Source organism: Phyllobates terribilis, unplaced genomic scaffold, assembly GCF_046119375.1.
Source record: "Phyllobates terribilis strain yellow unplaced genomic scaffold, ASM4611937v1 Scaffold_9__5_contigs__length_417890890, whole genome shotgun sequence".
NCBI lineage: Eukaryota > Metazoa > Chordata > Amphibia > Anura > Dendrobatidae > Phyllobates > Phyllobates terribilis.
Window position 1 is genome coordinate 238,778,321 of NW_027362769.1, and position 12,947 is coordinate 238,791,267.

The following is a 12,947-nucleotide window of genomic DNA, read 5'->3' on the forward strand; positions in this document are numbered from 1 at the left end:
CATGGGGCTGCCATTATTCTCTTGCTGACTAGATTCTGATCTGCTTCTCTCATTGGATTAGAAACTCAACGTTGATGGAAGCAGATGAATCTACTTGCCACGTGATATATGTAAGTCACACGACCTCTCGCTTGATCTGGTAATTGAGGGGAGTCCTGACTCTCCGCAATGCACACTATCTGCAGTCAGAGAGACGTCACAAATTTGTCTGAGGCTGAGTTCACACGATGCGTATTTAATGCGTTTCTGCGGCGGTTTTGCAGTTGCGTAAACGCCGCGGAAACGCATGAAAAACGCATGGTAGAAGGGCAGCAATGTTCCCCAATTGAAATTCGCATGTGCTGTGCCCATGATGCGGATTTTTCCGCAGCGTGTCAATTAATTTTGCGTAAACGCGGCGTTTTCGCCGCCATTGACTTGCATTAGAACGCGCCAATTCCGCAAGACTGCATCTGTACTTGCGTAATTGTCGCGTTCTAATGTGTGGATGGTACCCGGGTGTAGAGGAGAGGAGACTCTCCTCTGGACCCAGGTACCATTAAAAGCTGTAAAACAAGAATAAAATAAAAAATATATATATACTTACCATCTGTCGGCCTGCGCAGCGCTCCTGCTTGGTTCCCGGCTCTTGCAGTGAGTTGAAAGACCTGCGCTGACGTCAGAGTCATGTGACGGGTCACGTGACGCTGACGTCGGCAGGTCTTTCAATTCAAAGTTGCCGGCGAGGGAGAATGGATTGAGCAGGACAGCGCGGGCCATCAGAGGGTAAAGTATACATGTATTTTTTATTTTTACCATTCTCTCGGGTCACACTATATAAATCCATGCTGTTTGCATGGATTTATATAGTGTGACCTAGTTGTCAAGCACTTTCCAGGTGATGCTAAAATCGCCTGGAAAGCGCTTGTCAATCCACATGTGGAAACGCATGTGAATCCACATGTATTCCGCAGGAAAAACACATGTACAATCCGCATGCGGTTTTTCTGCCAGAGAAATGCAGAAATTTTCGGCATCGTGTGCACATACCCTGAAGCTTGAAAAATCCCCTTTAAAGTTTTATAATCCTGCTCTAGAGCCTTTTAAGTAAGAATAGACACTAGTGCAATATTCTTCCACGACTGACTTATTAGAAAATCATTGAAGTTAGGTTTCTTTTAAAAGAAAGTCTGACTTTTCGATATCTTAAGTTTCTATTTCAATCTTTCTAGAAACCGTAACTTTTTCATAGTTTGGAAAAAAAAGCCTTTCTGAATTGCTGTTTTTCAGGTTGCAAAAACTGTTGCCCAGAGGCTGAACACTGATCCCATGCTTCTACAGTTTTTTAAATCTCAAGGGTAAGTTCCATGGGTGCTGAGGTGGGCACAGATGACACGGCAGCGTTCTGGGTTATATACACCGTCCATATGCATCGTTTAGCCTTGCGTTACACAGGATATACGGCCTGGGAATAGTGAAATGCAGGAAGCTCTATTTGTGCCTCCATACTCTAGTGAACCATACCTGGGAATTTTATGGTTGTCTTAATAAATAACCAAAAGGCAGAGATTTGGTAGCATGTGATTGATAAACAAGCGATCACACTGCCATCTTGGTCACTATAATTGAGGGCTCTTACTTACATCTTAATGTTTGCAGTTACAGGGATGGTCCTGGGAACCCTCTTAGGCATAACTACGAAGGAACATTACGGGACCTTCTGCAATTCTTCAAGCCTAGGCAACCCAAGAAACTCTATTATCAGCAGGTATCTAGTCCTATAAAAGACGAGCTGTTCTGTGCTGGAACATTAGCAATTGGTGTCACTTACATAATATTTTTCTTCCAGCTGAAAATGAAGATTACAGACTTTGAAAACAGGAGGAGCTTCAAATGTATATGGCTGAATAGCCAGTTTAGAGAAGAGGTACATATTCCTTTTTGCTTAACATCCTCCTATTTTAGGAAGTGACGGTAACACTATGGTCTGTGTGCGTGTGATCCCAGGGGCGTAGTACTGCACGTGGCTTCCTGCACATCGGCCACGGTCATATGCTGTGCTGGGAGCTGTAGTGTGGCTATGATCAAGACAATGAGGACCACCACTGCGCTGTGAGAACATAGGGGAGAGACGACCTACACAACATTGCAGCTCCCTAGGGATCCCAGTCAGCAAACCCCCACTTGTCATAAAGGAATGGCACGCCACAGCCATATGCAGCTTCTAGGATGTAGGTTCTAGCGGCTGTCACATGCTGGCATTTGCCTACAAGTGAGGTTGAAGTGTTTTACAGTTCACACAGTACTTTAGTCTCTGTCTCCATAGAAAACCAATGCGCTATAGATTTATTTTTGATGCAATTAAAAAAAAAAAGTTAAAGGCCACCTTAATTATCCCAACTGGTACTACAATATACATGAGACAGTATTCTGTAACTGCCATTGTTTCACCATTTTGTGTTCTTACTGTTCTCTCCCATGTGTGCAGGAAATAACACTATACCCAGATAAGCACGGTTGTGTAAGAGACCTTCTAGAAGAATGTAAGCGAGCAGTTGAACTCTCAGAGAAGGGGTCTGGTAAATTGAGGTAAATGACTTAGTACGTTTTTTTTTTAAATATAAAGTGACTGACATTCATTACCACAAACTCATTAAATCAAAGTGCCGGCTACAATGGGGGCACTGATCACTGCCCGGGCACTACACCAATATGATATAAATGTGCAGTCTACACTGGGGGCACTGAACATTGCCCAGGCAATGCACCAGTATCAATAAAAGTGCATTGTAGAGACGTGGGGGTCTCCCGTGGGCAGAATACTACTCTGACAACACAGGGTGAGGGTAAAACAGTGTGGCAAGATTTTATTGAACCACCAGACAAGAACATATAGAACAGTCCCAGTAAATACATAAGATGGTGGAACTTAGAGTCTCACCCTTCCGCTGACTACCCCCACCAGTGGCATCCTGCTCTTGGTGGGCACCCACAGAGAGTAGGTAATGACAAGCTTAGGAAGCTGACAGTCCATTGAGGCACGAGGCTAGGCAACCAGATGGTCCCACCCTGGCTTCTCTGAACGTCTCCACGGAGCTAGGTAACTAAATAGTTCCAACCTGGCTTCTCCGAGCGTATCCATGGGGGCCAGGTGACGGGAGGGTCCCATGCTGGCTTCCCCAAATGTATCCTTGGGTTTTGTGATATTCAATGGAGCAGATCTGTGTTCTTCCAGCTGGGGCCTTGGAAGCTGAAATCCTGTAGAAAATCAAATCTTTGTCCCTCTTGATGGAGCCATGTTGTCCTAGCTGTGGCTCAGGTCATGATCCACAGGTCAGGGGGGAGGTGAGATGAGTTTAACGCTCATTGTTTGAGCATTTTATCAATCTACATAGTTCATCCTTCTCTGTTTTGCAAGTCAAAAAGCCACAGGGCCCACACAATGGTCAATCAACATATTTAGCAAACATCCATTGTTCAATGACCCTTCGACCCTGTCTTGCAAAGTTAGCAGACAATAAGTTGCAGTAAATATCAACTCAAGTTTTGGTTTATACAAACAGTAGTCTGTGTTTCTTGACCAACCAAAGAAAAAACATGCATTCAAAGGTCAACATAAAGATAATAGCGTATGTCTCCTAGCCTACTGAATTTACGTCTGGATAATTAAAATTAAATGCTGTGTCGTTACATGCATGTTACACTGGGGGCACTGATAATTGTCTGGGCGCTGCACCAGTATGATGTGAAGGTGCTGGCTACACTGGGAGCACGGATCATTGCACCTGTATCAATAAAAGTGCATCTTACACTGGGGGCACTGATCATTGCCTGGGTGCTGCACCAGTATCAATAAATCTCCACCATTGTGTATATAAAGTATAATAATGTGGTGTTTTATGCAAAGGGAACCTGCCATTAGCTGACCTAACCACAGGCCATGGGATTGATGGTGACAGGCTCCCTTATTACAGTGGACTACATTTTACTATGCAGTGCTGAAGTGATAACGAGAGCTGGGCATGGTGCCCTCTATAACAATAATTTTATTTATATAGCGACAACTTATTCCGCAGCACCTTAAAATTAAGCAGTGGCTTATGCAGAAAATAGATTCATGGAATTTCAGCACTGGAGCATCTGTTGTTCCTCCTGAAAATGTCAACTGAATATTGGGGTCCTTTGTCAGAGTAGGGAGATGTGGGTGCCTTTATCAAATCTGACATCGCCTGATCATTGCGGACACTTGGGGCTCATGCAGATGCCGGAGCACGGACTGCAATGCACGGACTCCTGACCTGAGCACAACCGCTTCTTATAAATGCCGTCCCGGACGTCTGCTTGAGCCCTAAATTTGTAAGTATGACCCCCTGTTATGTGATTTGATACATTTCAGCGAGTTATACCAAGGGAACAGGACTGTAAATATGCTTATAGGTAATAGAAAACGTGTAATAACTGAAGAGTCCTCCGTAATGAATGTGTACGACATTCAGGATTTTACAAATTGTTCACTATATATCTTTTCTAGAGCTGTGCCAATTTTTTTTATCTTTTTCTCGTTTTTATCCTAAAGGCTGCTAGAAATTGTAAGCTACAAGATAATTGGGGTACATCAGGAGGAAGAACTACTAGAGTGCTTATCACCTGCTACAAGTCGGACTTTTCGAATAGAGGTAATGTCTTCTGGTATAGCGAGCTATTCTTACTTTTATGCGTGCGTTCACATGTCACATAGCAGAATTTCTGTCCATACATTGATAGGCTTATTTAGGACAGACAGCATAAATCTGGCACAACCTATATAATCAGTATTTTAATTGCTTGATCATATTGCAGGAGATTCCTTCGGACCAGGTGGACATTGATAAAGAGAATGGCATGCTCATTGCTGTGGCACATTTTCACAAGGAGGTGTTTGGCACATTTGGGATCCCATTTTTGCTTAGGATACAGCAGGTATGTCATGTTGTCACTTCTCACTGTTATATTTGACTCAATAATATTTGTGTCTTGTAAGAATTTCCATCAAAGTGCACTATGTTGTGTATGAGCAGCTATTTCTCTTATGACCCGGACATTGTTGTAAAGCTTGTGTGTATATTTTTTCATTAGGGTGAGCCATTCAGAGAGGTGATGAAGCGGATTCAGGCCATGCTGGAAATTCAAGAGAAAGAATTCGAAAAGGTAGACATGGAGGGGATGCGGAGTACCTAGTTTGTATGGTCTATACAATAGACCTAGTTTATATGGCCTAGGCCAGTGCTGGCAAATCTATGGCACGCGTGCCAGAGGTGGCATGCAGAGCCCTCCCGGTGGGCCTGTGCGCTGCAATACATGCTGCTGACCAATCAGAGGCCAGCAGCTGACGTCAGTGTACAAGCGACTGGGCGCATGTCAGTGACGTCATGCGCCCCCGTCGCTAGGACGCTGGAGTCCGCTACCGGAGAGGATGCTGCGTGGGAGAAGAAGGAAGGGGAGTAGGAGTGTTTATTATGTTTTCTTGTTTTTTTTTTTTTTTTTTAATATGCGATGAACAGTGGCGCTAGCAGGCTGGGGGGGGAGCATATATACATGAACGGGGGAGGGGGGGATAGATACATGAACGGGGGAGGGGGGGATAGATACATGGACTGGGGGGGGCAGCATATATACATGGACTGGGGGGGCAGCATATATACATGGACTGGGGGGGGGGCAGCATATATACATGGACTGGGGGGGGCAGCATATATTCATGGACTGGGGGGGGGCAGCATATATTCATGGGGGGGGCAGCATATATACATGGACTGGGGGGGGCAGCATATATACATGGACTGGGGGGGGGCAGCATATATACATGGACTGGGGGGGGGGGCAGCATATATACATGGACTGGGGGGGGGGCAGCATATATACATGGACTGGGGGGGGGGCAGCATATATACATGGACTGGGGGGGGGGCAGCATATATACATGGACTGGGGGGGGGGGCAGCATATATACATGGACTGGGGGGGGGGCAGCATATATACATGGACTGGGGGGGGGGCAGCATATATACATGGACTGGGGGGGGGGCAGCATATATACATGGACTGGGGGGGGGGCAGCATATATACATGGACTGGGGGGGGGCAGCATATATACATGGACTGGGGGGGGGGCAGCATATATACATGGACTGGGGGGGGGGGCAGCATATATACATGGACTGGGGGGGGGGCAGCATATATACATGGACTGGGGGGGGGGGCAGCATATATACATGGACTGGGGGGGGGGCAGCATATATACATGGACTGGGGGGGGCAGCATATATACATGGACTGGGGGGGGGCAGCATATATACATGGACTGGGGGGGGGCAGCATATATACATGGACTGGGGGGGGCAGCATATATACATGGACTGGGGGGGGCAGCATATATACATGGACTGGGGGGGGCAGCATATATACATGGACTGGGGGGGGCAGCATATATACATGGACTGGGGGGGGGCAGCATATATACATGGACTGGGGGGGGGGCAGTATATATTAATGGGGGGGGGCAGCAGCATATATACAAGGATGGGGGTGAGCACGTTCTTTATTTCTGCAGTCTCATACCCCTGCTCCTGTCTGTGGCTGCTCTATACTGCGCTCGCCTGCTCTTTGTATCAGTTTTTTCTAAACTAAAACCTCAGTATTCCGGTTAAATTGCCATGTTGGCACTTGGCGATAAATAAGAAGGTTTTGGATTGCAGTTTGGGCACTCTGTCTCTAAGAGGTTCGCCATCACTGGTCTAGGCTGTCCATAGCATTACTATTGTAACGAGTATCTGATGTAACTGGTACGTGATGCAGAAAGAATACCAAGGCTGCCGAGTCGGAGCTAAATGCTAATAATGTCAGTAAAAATTTACAGATTCGAGATTAAGAAAAAAAGTTAATGTTGGTTTTCATAGCAATTTGCGTAACTTATAAATATTTGCATTTTATATGTATAAAAAAAAGTGGTGCAGCAATGCTATTATTTAACTTCAGTAAATGTAGTAATTATTGGTAATTTCTGAAGGAGCAAGTGTCAGCGCCTTGCCTTATGGACTCCACGGCCTTGAACTTTCTTATGGACAACTTTTTTTCTTCTTCTTGCAGTTCAAGTTTGCAATTGTAACGATGGGCCGACATCAGTACATAAACGAGGAGGACTATGAAGTGAACGTAAAGGACTTTGAGCCCCAAGCTGGTGAGTGTATTTGACAGTCAAAATTAAAGTGGTGAACTGTACCCTAAGTCTGTTCTAAAGTGCATATATATTATAATAATTACGCAATAGCGAGCCAAATAGAATTTATTAGACCTGGTATTCTAGAAAAGTAAAAACCATTCTTGGCAGATTTCTAAGCTCAGAAAATTGGTAGTTACATTTCAGGGTTTTGAGGGAAGTATCATGTTATAGAAGAACTATTAATGTGGTTCCAGTAGCTTCCACATTGACTGTATAGAACGTGGACACTTTGCTTCTAAAATCGAGTCTCACCAGTGTTCTTACCGACATCAGATCATTTACTTAAACCCTCTGCCATTTCCGTCCTTGTACATTTTTTAAACCTTTGGGTAAGAAACTCTGCGGACTGGTACAAGTAAACTTTAGCACCATGACTGCAGAGAAATGTACATGTTTAGCTTTGCAAGGAATTTAAAGGGAACCTGTCACCTCAGAAATGCTATTTACCTGCAGATATAGTGATAATTCACATTGCAATGCTACCGGTCGCCTTACAGAAAGTGTGGCTATGTGGAGAAAATGAACCCATTTCCTCCTGGAAGCCCCCGTCTTTGTCACGAGGTGCATCGGGTGGCTACAGTCACCACTCACTGTATTGTGGGTAACGGCTGTAAGCACGCCCCAGGATTTTGACAGTGCACTCTGCACAGATGCGCTGCAGAGGAGGCTGTCAGTCAAAGTTGTGAGATCTTCTTACAGCTACTGCCCACAGTATAGTGAGTGGTGACTGTGGCCACCCTGTGCACACCATGACTGGCAGCTGGCCACTTCCGGGAGGATACAAGTTAATTTTCTCTTAGTAGCCGCACTTTCAGTAAGGTGCCATAACAGCGTTATAACGCTTTTTTATTAACCTGCGGCTTAACCCCATACCCCTATATCTTAAGGCAAATGGTGTTTTCCGAGGTGACCGGTTCCCTTTTATTAGATAAATTACACTTACTAAATCAATGTCTCCATTTCCATGGCTGTAGTTTGTGACTGCACGGTTAATGAGATCGTATGTTTGGTCACTCTGAGATTTTGTTTGTTTTTTATTCTCAGTTTTGCTAGGCGTGCTTAATCACCTGTCCCCTGGATGTGATAATTGTTAGATTAGTATCGATCTCCGTGCTGGTATTCACCATGATCACAAGCAAAGTGGACTTGTGCCCCCCATCCTCCCTTGGCCACATGACTGTACTTAAGAGTTGTCCAGTCTTCTGATAAGTGTCTGCAGTCGATCTGTGTGACTTCTGAATCCTTACAGCACTTCTATTGAGAGAGGCCGGACAAGTCTAGTCTGAATGTGGCCGAAAGTATGCTAATGGCGGTCACATGACTGCCTGCTCTCACCAGCCGTACCAGAGAATCCTGACAGTCTGTGGTGCGCACTCTGTATGGTTACTGTAGTCTCTAGTCATGTACAGTAACTGCAGATTTTATCAGAAGACCGGACAACCCCTTTAAAAATAAGTTGAACAGAGCGACCTATGTCACTACTTGTCTGGAAATGTCAGTGGAATCCAAGCGAGGTGTTCAGCCAACTTTGTCACCCATAAATTTTAAAGCACCACTCGAGTGTTTTATTTTACTGCTGGAGTTGTGGGCTTGCATTATAAGCACCACTCCAGTGCTGAAAAAAACCCGCTGGAGTGGTTTAATGGAGCAGCAGAACACAATTGTATAGAAGTTCCATGGAATTGTATGTGTCCGTGTTGCCATAAACACAGGATTCTGGATGGATTTCTTATGATCCCATCTCTGCCTCAGCTCTGTGTTTGTCATGAACTTAATTTCTGGTTGTAAAAGTAATTTCTGTCTTTTAATCTTTCCTTAGGCAACATGGCTCATCCAAGGCCTTGGCTAGGGCTTGACCACTTCAATAAAGCCCCAAAGAGAAGCCGCTACACATACCTTGAGAAAGCAATTAAGATCCATAACTGACTCACCGTAACCAAGTTTATCCAAACCAAGGGACATATAAATGTGTGTGTGTGTGCACCTTTCTAACAAAGCTAGAACTTTGGTACACGTGCACTGTTTGAAGTCTACAGCAAGAAGATTTGCTGCTGATGTTAATTTTATTTTGTTGAGGCTGTTCCGTTTGGCTTCTCTGTATCTATTGACTGCCCTTTTCGAGGAAAATGAAGGTGTTTTTATAAAGCTTGAATGCCAATGTAATATTTTATGGTAGCTGTAAAGCAAGACAAAAAGGAGGATGTGGGAAAAATGTAGGCGAACAAAGGATCTGGCCCAATTTGTTCCTAGATGATATATTGTGTGAGGCATAAGATGGCTGGCTGCACGCCGACCCTGGTGTTCCCATCTATCGTCATTGCAGCAAAACTCTTATGTTTCCACTGACGACAACAAGTTTCCTCCCTTTAAATTTCATCCTTGTGCATTTGTAAATTCAGAAACCCTCACTTCAATAAATAGCAATCTCTACTTCATTGTGTACTTTGTTGGCACTTTTTTGGCAAACGTCAGATACCTAGCGCACAATACTTTGAATTATGTCCTTTTATTTGGCAAAGCTGTCAATCAGATCAAATCATAAGAGTTGCTGGAAATAAGCCAGGGGTCCCCTGCTGTCTGCTCACAATGCAGAAATACATCCAAACTTGGGTGGAAATAATAAGAAATAATGAATTCTATGTATGCCCACTTGTGTGTGTGTATATATAGCTGTTGACGCTGATTGAAAAAACACCATTTTCATTAACCGCCTTGAGCACAGGGCATGCTCACTAGTGTTTAGTAGGATTACTTTGTACAAAAACTACAGACCTAAAATGTATATTTAATGAACATGTACAAATTAACACATGGAGGTTCATATTGTTGGTTGAGTCTCAGTCTTTCACTGATGTTGATATTCTTGTGTGTAGTTTTATTTCCTATTACAGTTTTTTCCTATTTTTTTTTTTTTTTTTTTTTTTTTTTTTTTTTTTTTTCATTCCCATGTCCTGGTTTTTCCTCCCACAACACATAAGGACAGAAGTGTGTCTAGTTTGAGTGCGGTAAATAGGTTGCAGCCATTAAATAATAATTTTACTTTGTTTCCTGGTCTTTTATTTTTCTCCTGTTAGCAGCAGTGTACAACTCTACCTGTATATTGCCTTTTTTTGCTGGAAAATGTTGTCTGTTGAATAAAAGTTTTCTATAAAAAAAAAAACAAAAAAAACTATGATTTCTGTGAATGATATACATGTTAGGCGACACTTGGAGTTACTGTATTCTGCTGCATCAGTCAGAACATTTTAACCCCTTAGTGACCAATTTTTACAAACCCGATGTGTCCCCATCTATGTGATAAAAAACACTGGAGTGTTGCATCATATCCAAGTGGTTCTGAGATTGTGTGAAATTTGACAAAATTCGAAAGATTTCCAATATTTGACCTTTAAGTGCTTATATGCGTAAACTTTGTTTTGGGGACTTGTTCCAGTTTGATGTGACCCTGAAAGTATTCAATACTGCAGTCAAAATTTAACCCTTCAGATGCTTCTCAAAAATACAGAACAAAAGGGAAAATTACCCCCCCCCCCCCCCCCCACACTTAAAATTTTGCTCACTATCTAATAGACCGCCATAATTGACAGGCCCTATGATTAGTCAGGTTGCCATGGTAACTATTGGGACCTCAATTATGATTGTGGGGTGCCGATGCGGTTGAAGATGGAGACCCACCCAGCTATGTTAATCTTCTAAATGCCACTATTCACTAGGGTACACATGTCAAACTCTAGCCTGTGGGCGAGTATATTTGGCCCGTGATTTCAGACGGGCTCCCCGACCTGCATAGCACTTTCAACTGTATCTGCAGTTAATGACGTTATTACAACGCACCCACTGTGCCGAGCAGTGCAGAAGATCAGAGTATGTGCGGGGGAACTGGAAGAGGTGAGTATTTATTTTTGTGTGTCCCATTATACTGTATGGAGGGCTATGTGGGGGCCCATTATACTATATGGAGGGCTGTGTGGGGGCCTGTTATGCCATGTGGAGGGCTGCGCGGGGGCCCTTTATGCCGCGTGGAGGGCTGCGCGGGGGCCCTTTATGCTGCGTGGAGGGCTGCGCGGGGGCCCGTTATGCCGCGTGGAGGACTGCGCGGGGGCCCGTTATGCCGCGTGGAGGACTGCGCGGGGGCCCGTTATGCCGCGTGGAGGGCTGCGCGGGGGCCCGTTATGCCGCGTGGAGGGCTGCGCGGGGGCCCGTTATGCCGCGTGGAGGGCTGCGCTGGGGCCCGTTATGCCGCGTGGAGGGCCAACGGCACACGTCCATGGTCTGCAGAACCTAGGCTCCGAGCTCCACCAGTTGCCGCCCTGCAGCAGGATCACACTGACACTTCTGCAACAGCAAGAAAGGAATGGCCAGGAATTCCATCCACTGCTTGTCATGTTCACTGGAGCAGCAATGACCTAATGAACGGAAGTAGAGCTGTCCAGGATTAGATTCAATGATTTAGTGAGTGTGATCCTGGGAGCTCCACAGTCTGGTCGGTGGAGTGACCGGTTTCTCCTCCACGGTCTGGTCGGTGGAGTGACCGGTTTCTCCTCCACGGTCTGGTCGGTGGAGTGACCGGTTTCTCCTCCACGGTCTGGTCGGTGGAGTGACCGGTTTCTCCTCCACGGTCTGGTCGGTGGAGTGACCGGTTTCTCCTCCACGGTCTGGTCGGTGGAGTGACCGGTTTCTCCTCCACGGTCTGGTCGGTGGAGTGACCGGTTTCTCCTCCACGGTCTGGTCGGTGGAGTGACCGGTTTCTCCTCCACGGTCTGGTCGGTGGAGTGACCGGTTTCTCCTCCACGGTCTGGTCGGTGGAGTGACCGGTTTCTCCTCCACGGTCTGGTCGGTGGAGTGACCGGTTTCTCCTCCACGGTCTGGTCGGTGGAGTGACCGGTCTCTCCTCCACTGTCTGGTCGGTGGAGTGACCGGTTTCTCCTCCACGGTCTGGTCGGTGGAGTGACCGGTTTCTCCTCCACGGTCTGGTCGGTGGAGTGACCGGTTTCTCCTCCACGGTCTGGTCGGTGGAGTGACCGGTTTCTCCTCCACGGTCTGGTCGGTGGAGTGACCGGTTTCTCCTCCACGGTCTGGTCGGTGGAGTGACCGGTTTCTCCTCCACGGTCTGGTCGGTGGAGTGACCGGTTTCTCCTCCACGGTCTGGTCGGTGGAGTGACCGGTTTCTCCTCCACGGTCTGGTCGGTGGAGTGACCGGTTTCTCCTCCACGGTCTGGTCGGTGGAGTGACCGGTTTCTCCTCCACGGTCTGGTCGGTGGAGTGACCGGTTTCTCCTCCACGGTCTGGTCGGTGGAGTGACCGGTTTCTCCTCCACGGTCTGGTCGGTGGAGTGACCGGTTTCTCCTCCACGGTCTGGTCGGTGGAGTGACCGGTTTCTCCTCCACGGTCTGGTCGGTGGAGTGACCGGTTTCTCCTCCACGGTCTGGTCGGTGGAGTGACCGGTTTCTCCTCCACGGTCTGGTCGGTGGAGTGACCGGTTTCTCCTCCACGGTCTGGTCGGTGGAGTGACCGGTTTCTCCTCCACGGTTTGGTCGGTGGAGTGACCGGTTTCTCCTCCACGGTCTGGTCGGTGGAGTGACCGGTTTCTCCTCCACGGTCTGGTCGGTGGAGTGACCGGTTTCTCCTCCACGGTTTGGTCGGTGGAGTGACCGGTTTCTCCTCCACGGTTTGGTCGGTGGAGTGACCGGTTTCTCCTCCACGGTTTGGT

The 12,947-nt window shown here is 46.4% G+C and overlaps 1 protein-coding gene across 2 annotated transcripts in view; it reads left to right on the forward strand.

The window, feature by feature from the left end:
* The window catches only part of USP7 (ubiquitin specific peptidase 7), a 73,587-nt gene extending 63,915 nt beyond the window's left edge, over positions 1-9,672 (forward strand). For both annotated transcript variants that reach the window (XM_073647752.1, XM_073647753.1), the window contains exons 23-31: positions 1,270-1,337; positions 1,639-1,747; positions 1,829-1,906; positions 2,468-2,568; positions 4,556-4,655; positions 4,819-4,938; positions 5,095-5,166; positions 7,105-7,195; positions 9,057-9,672. In XM_073647752.1, coding sequence (XP_073503853.1) covers positions 1,270-1,337; positions 1,639-1,747; positions 1,829-1,906; positions 2,468-2,568; positions 4,556-4,655; positions 4,819-4,938; positions 5,095-5,166; positions 7,105-7,195; positions 9,057-9,163 — 846 coding nt within the window. In that variant the 3' untranslated portion in view covers positions 9,164-9,672. The remainder of the gene's footprint in view (positions 1-1,269; positions 1,338-1,638; positions 1,748-1,828; positions 1,907-2,467; positions 2,569-4,555; positions 4,656-4,818; positions 4,939-5,094; positions 5,167-7,104; positions 7,196-9,056) is intronic.
* Positions 9,673-12,947: the final 3,275 nt, after the last annotated feature.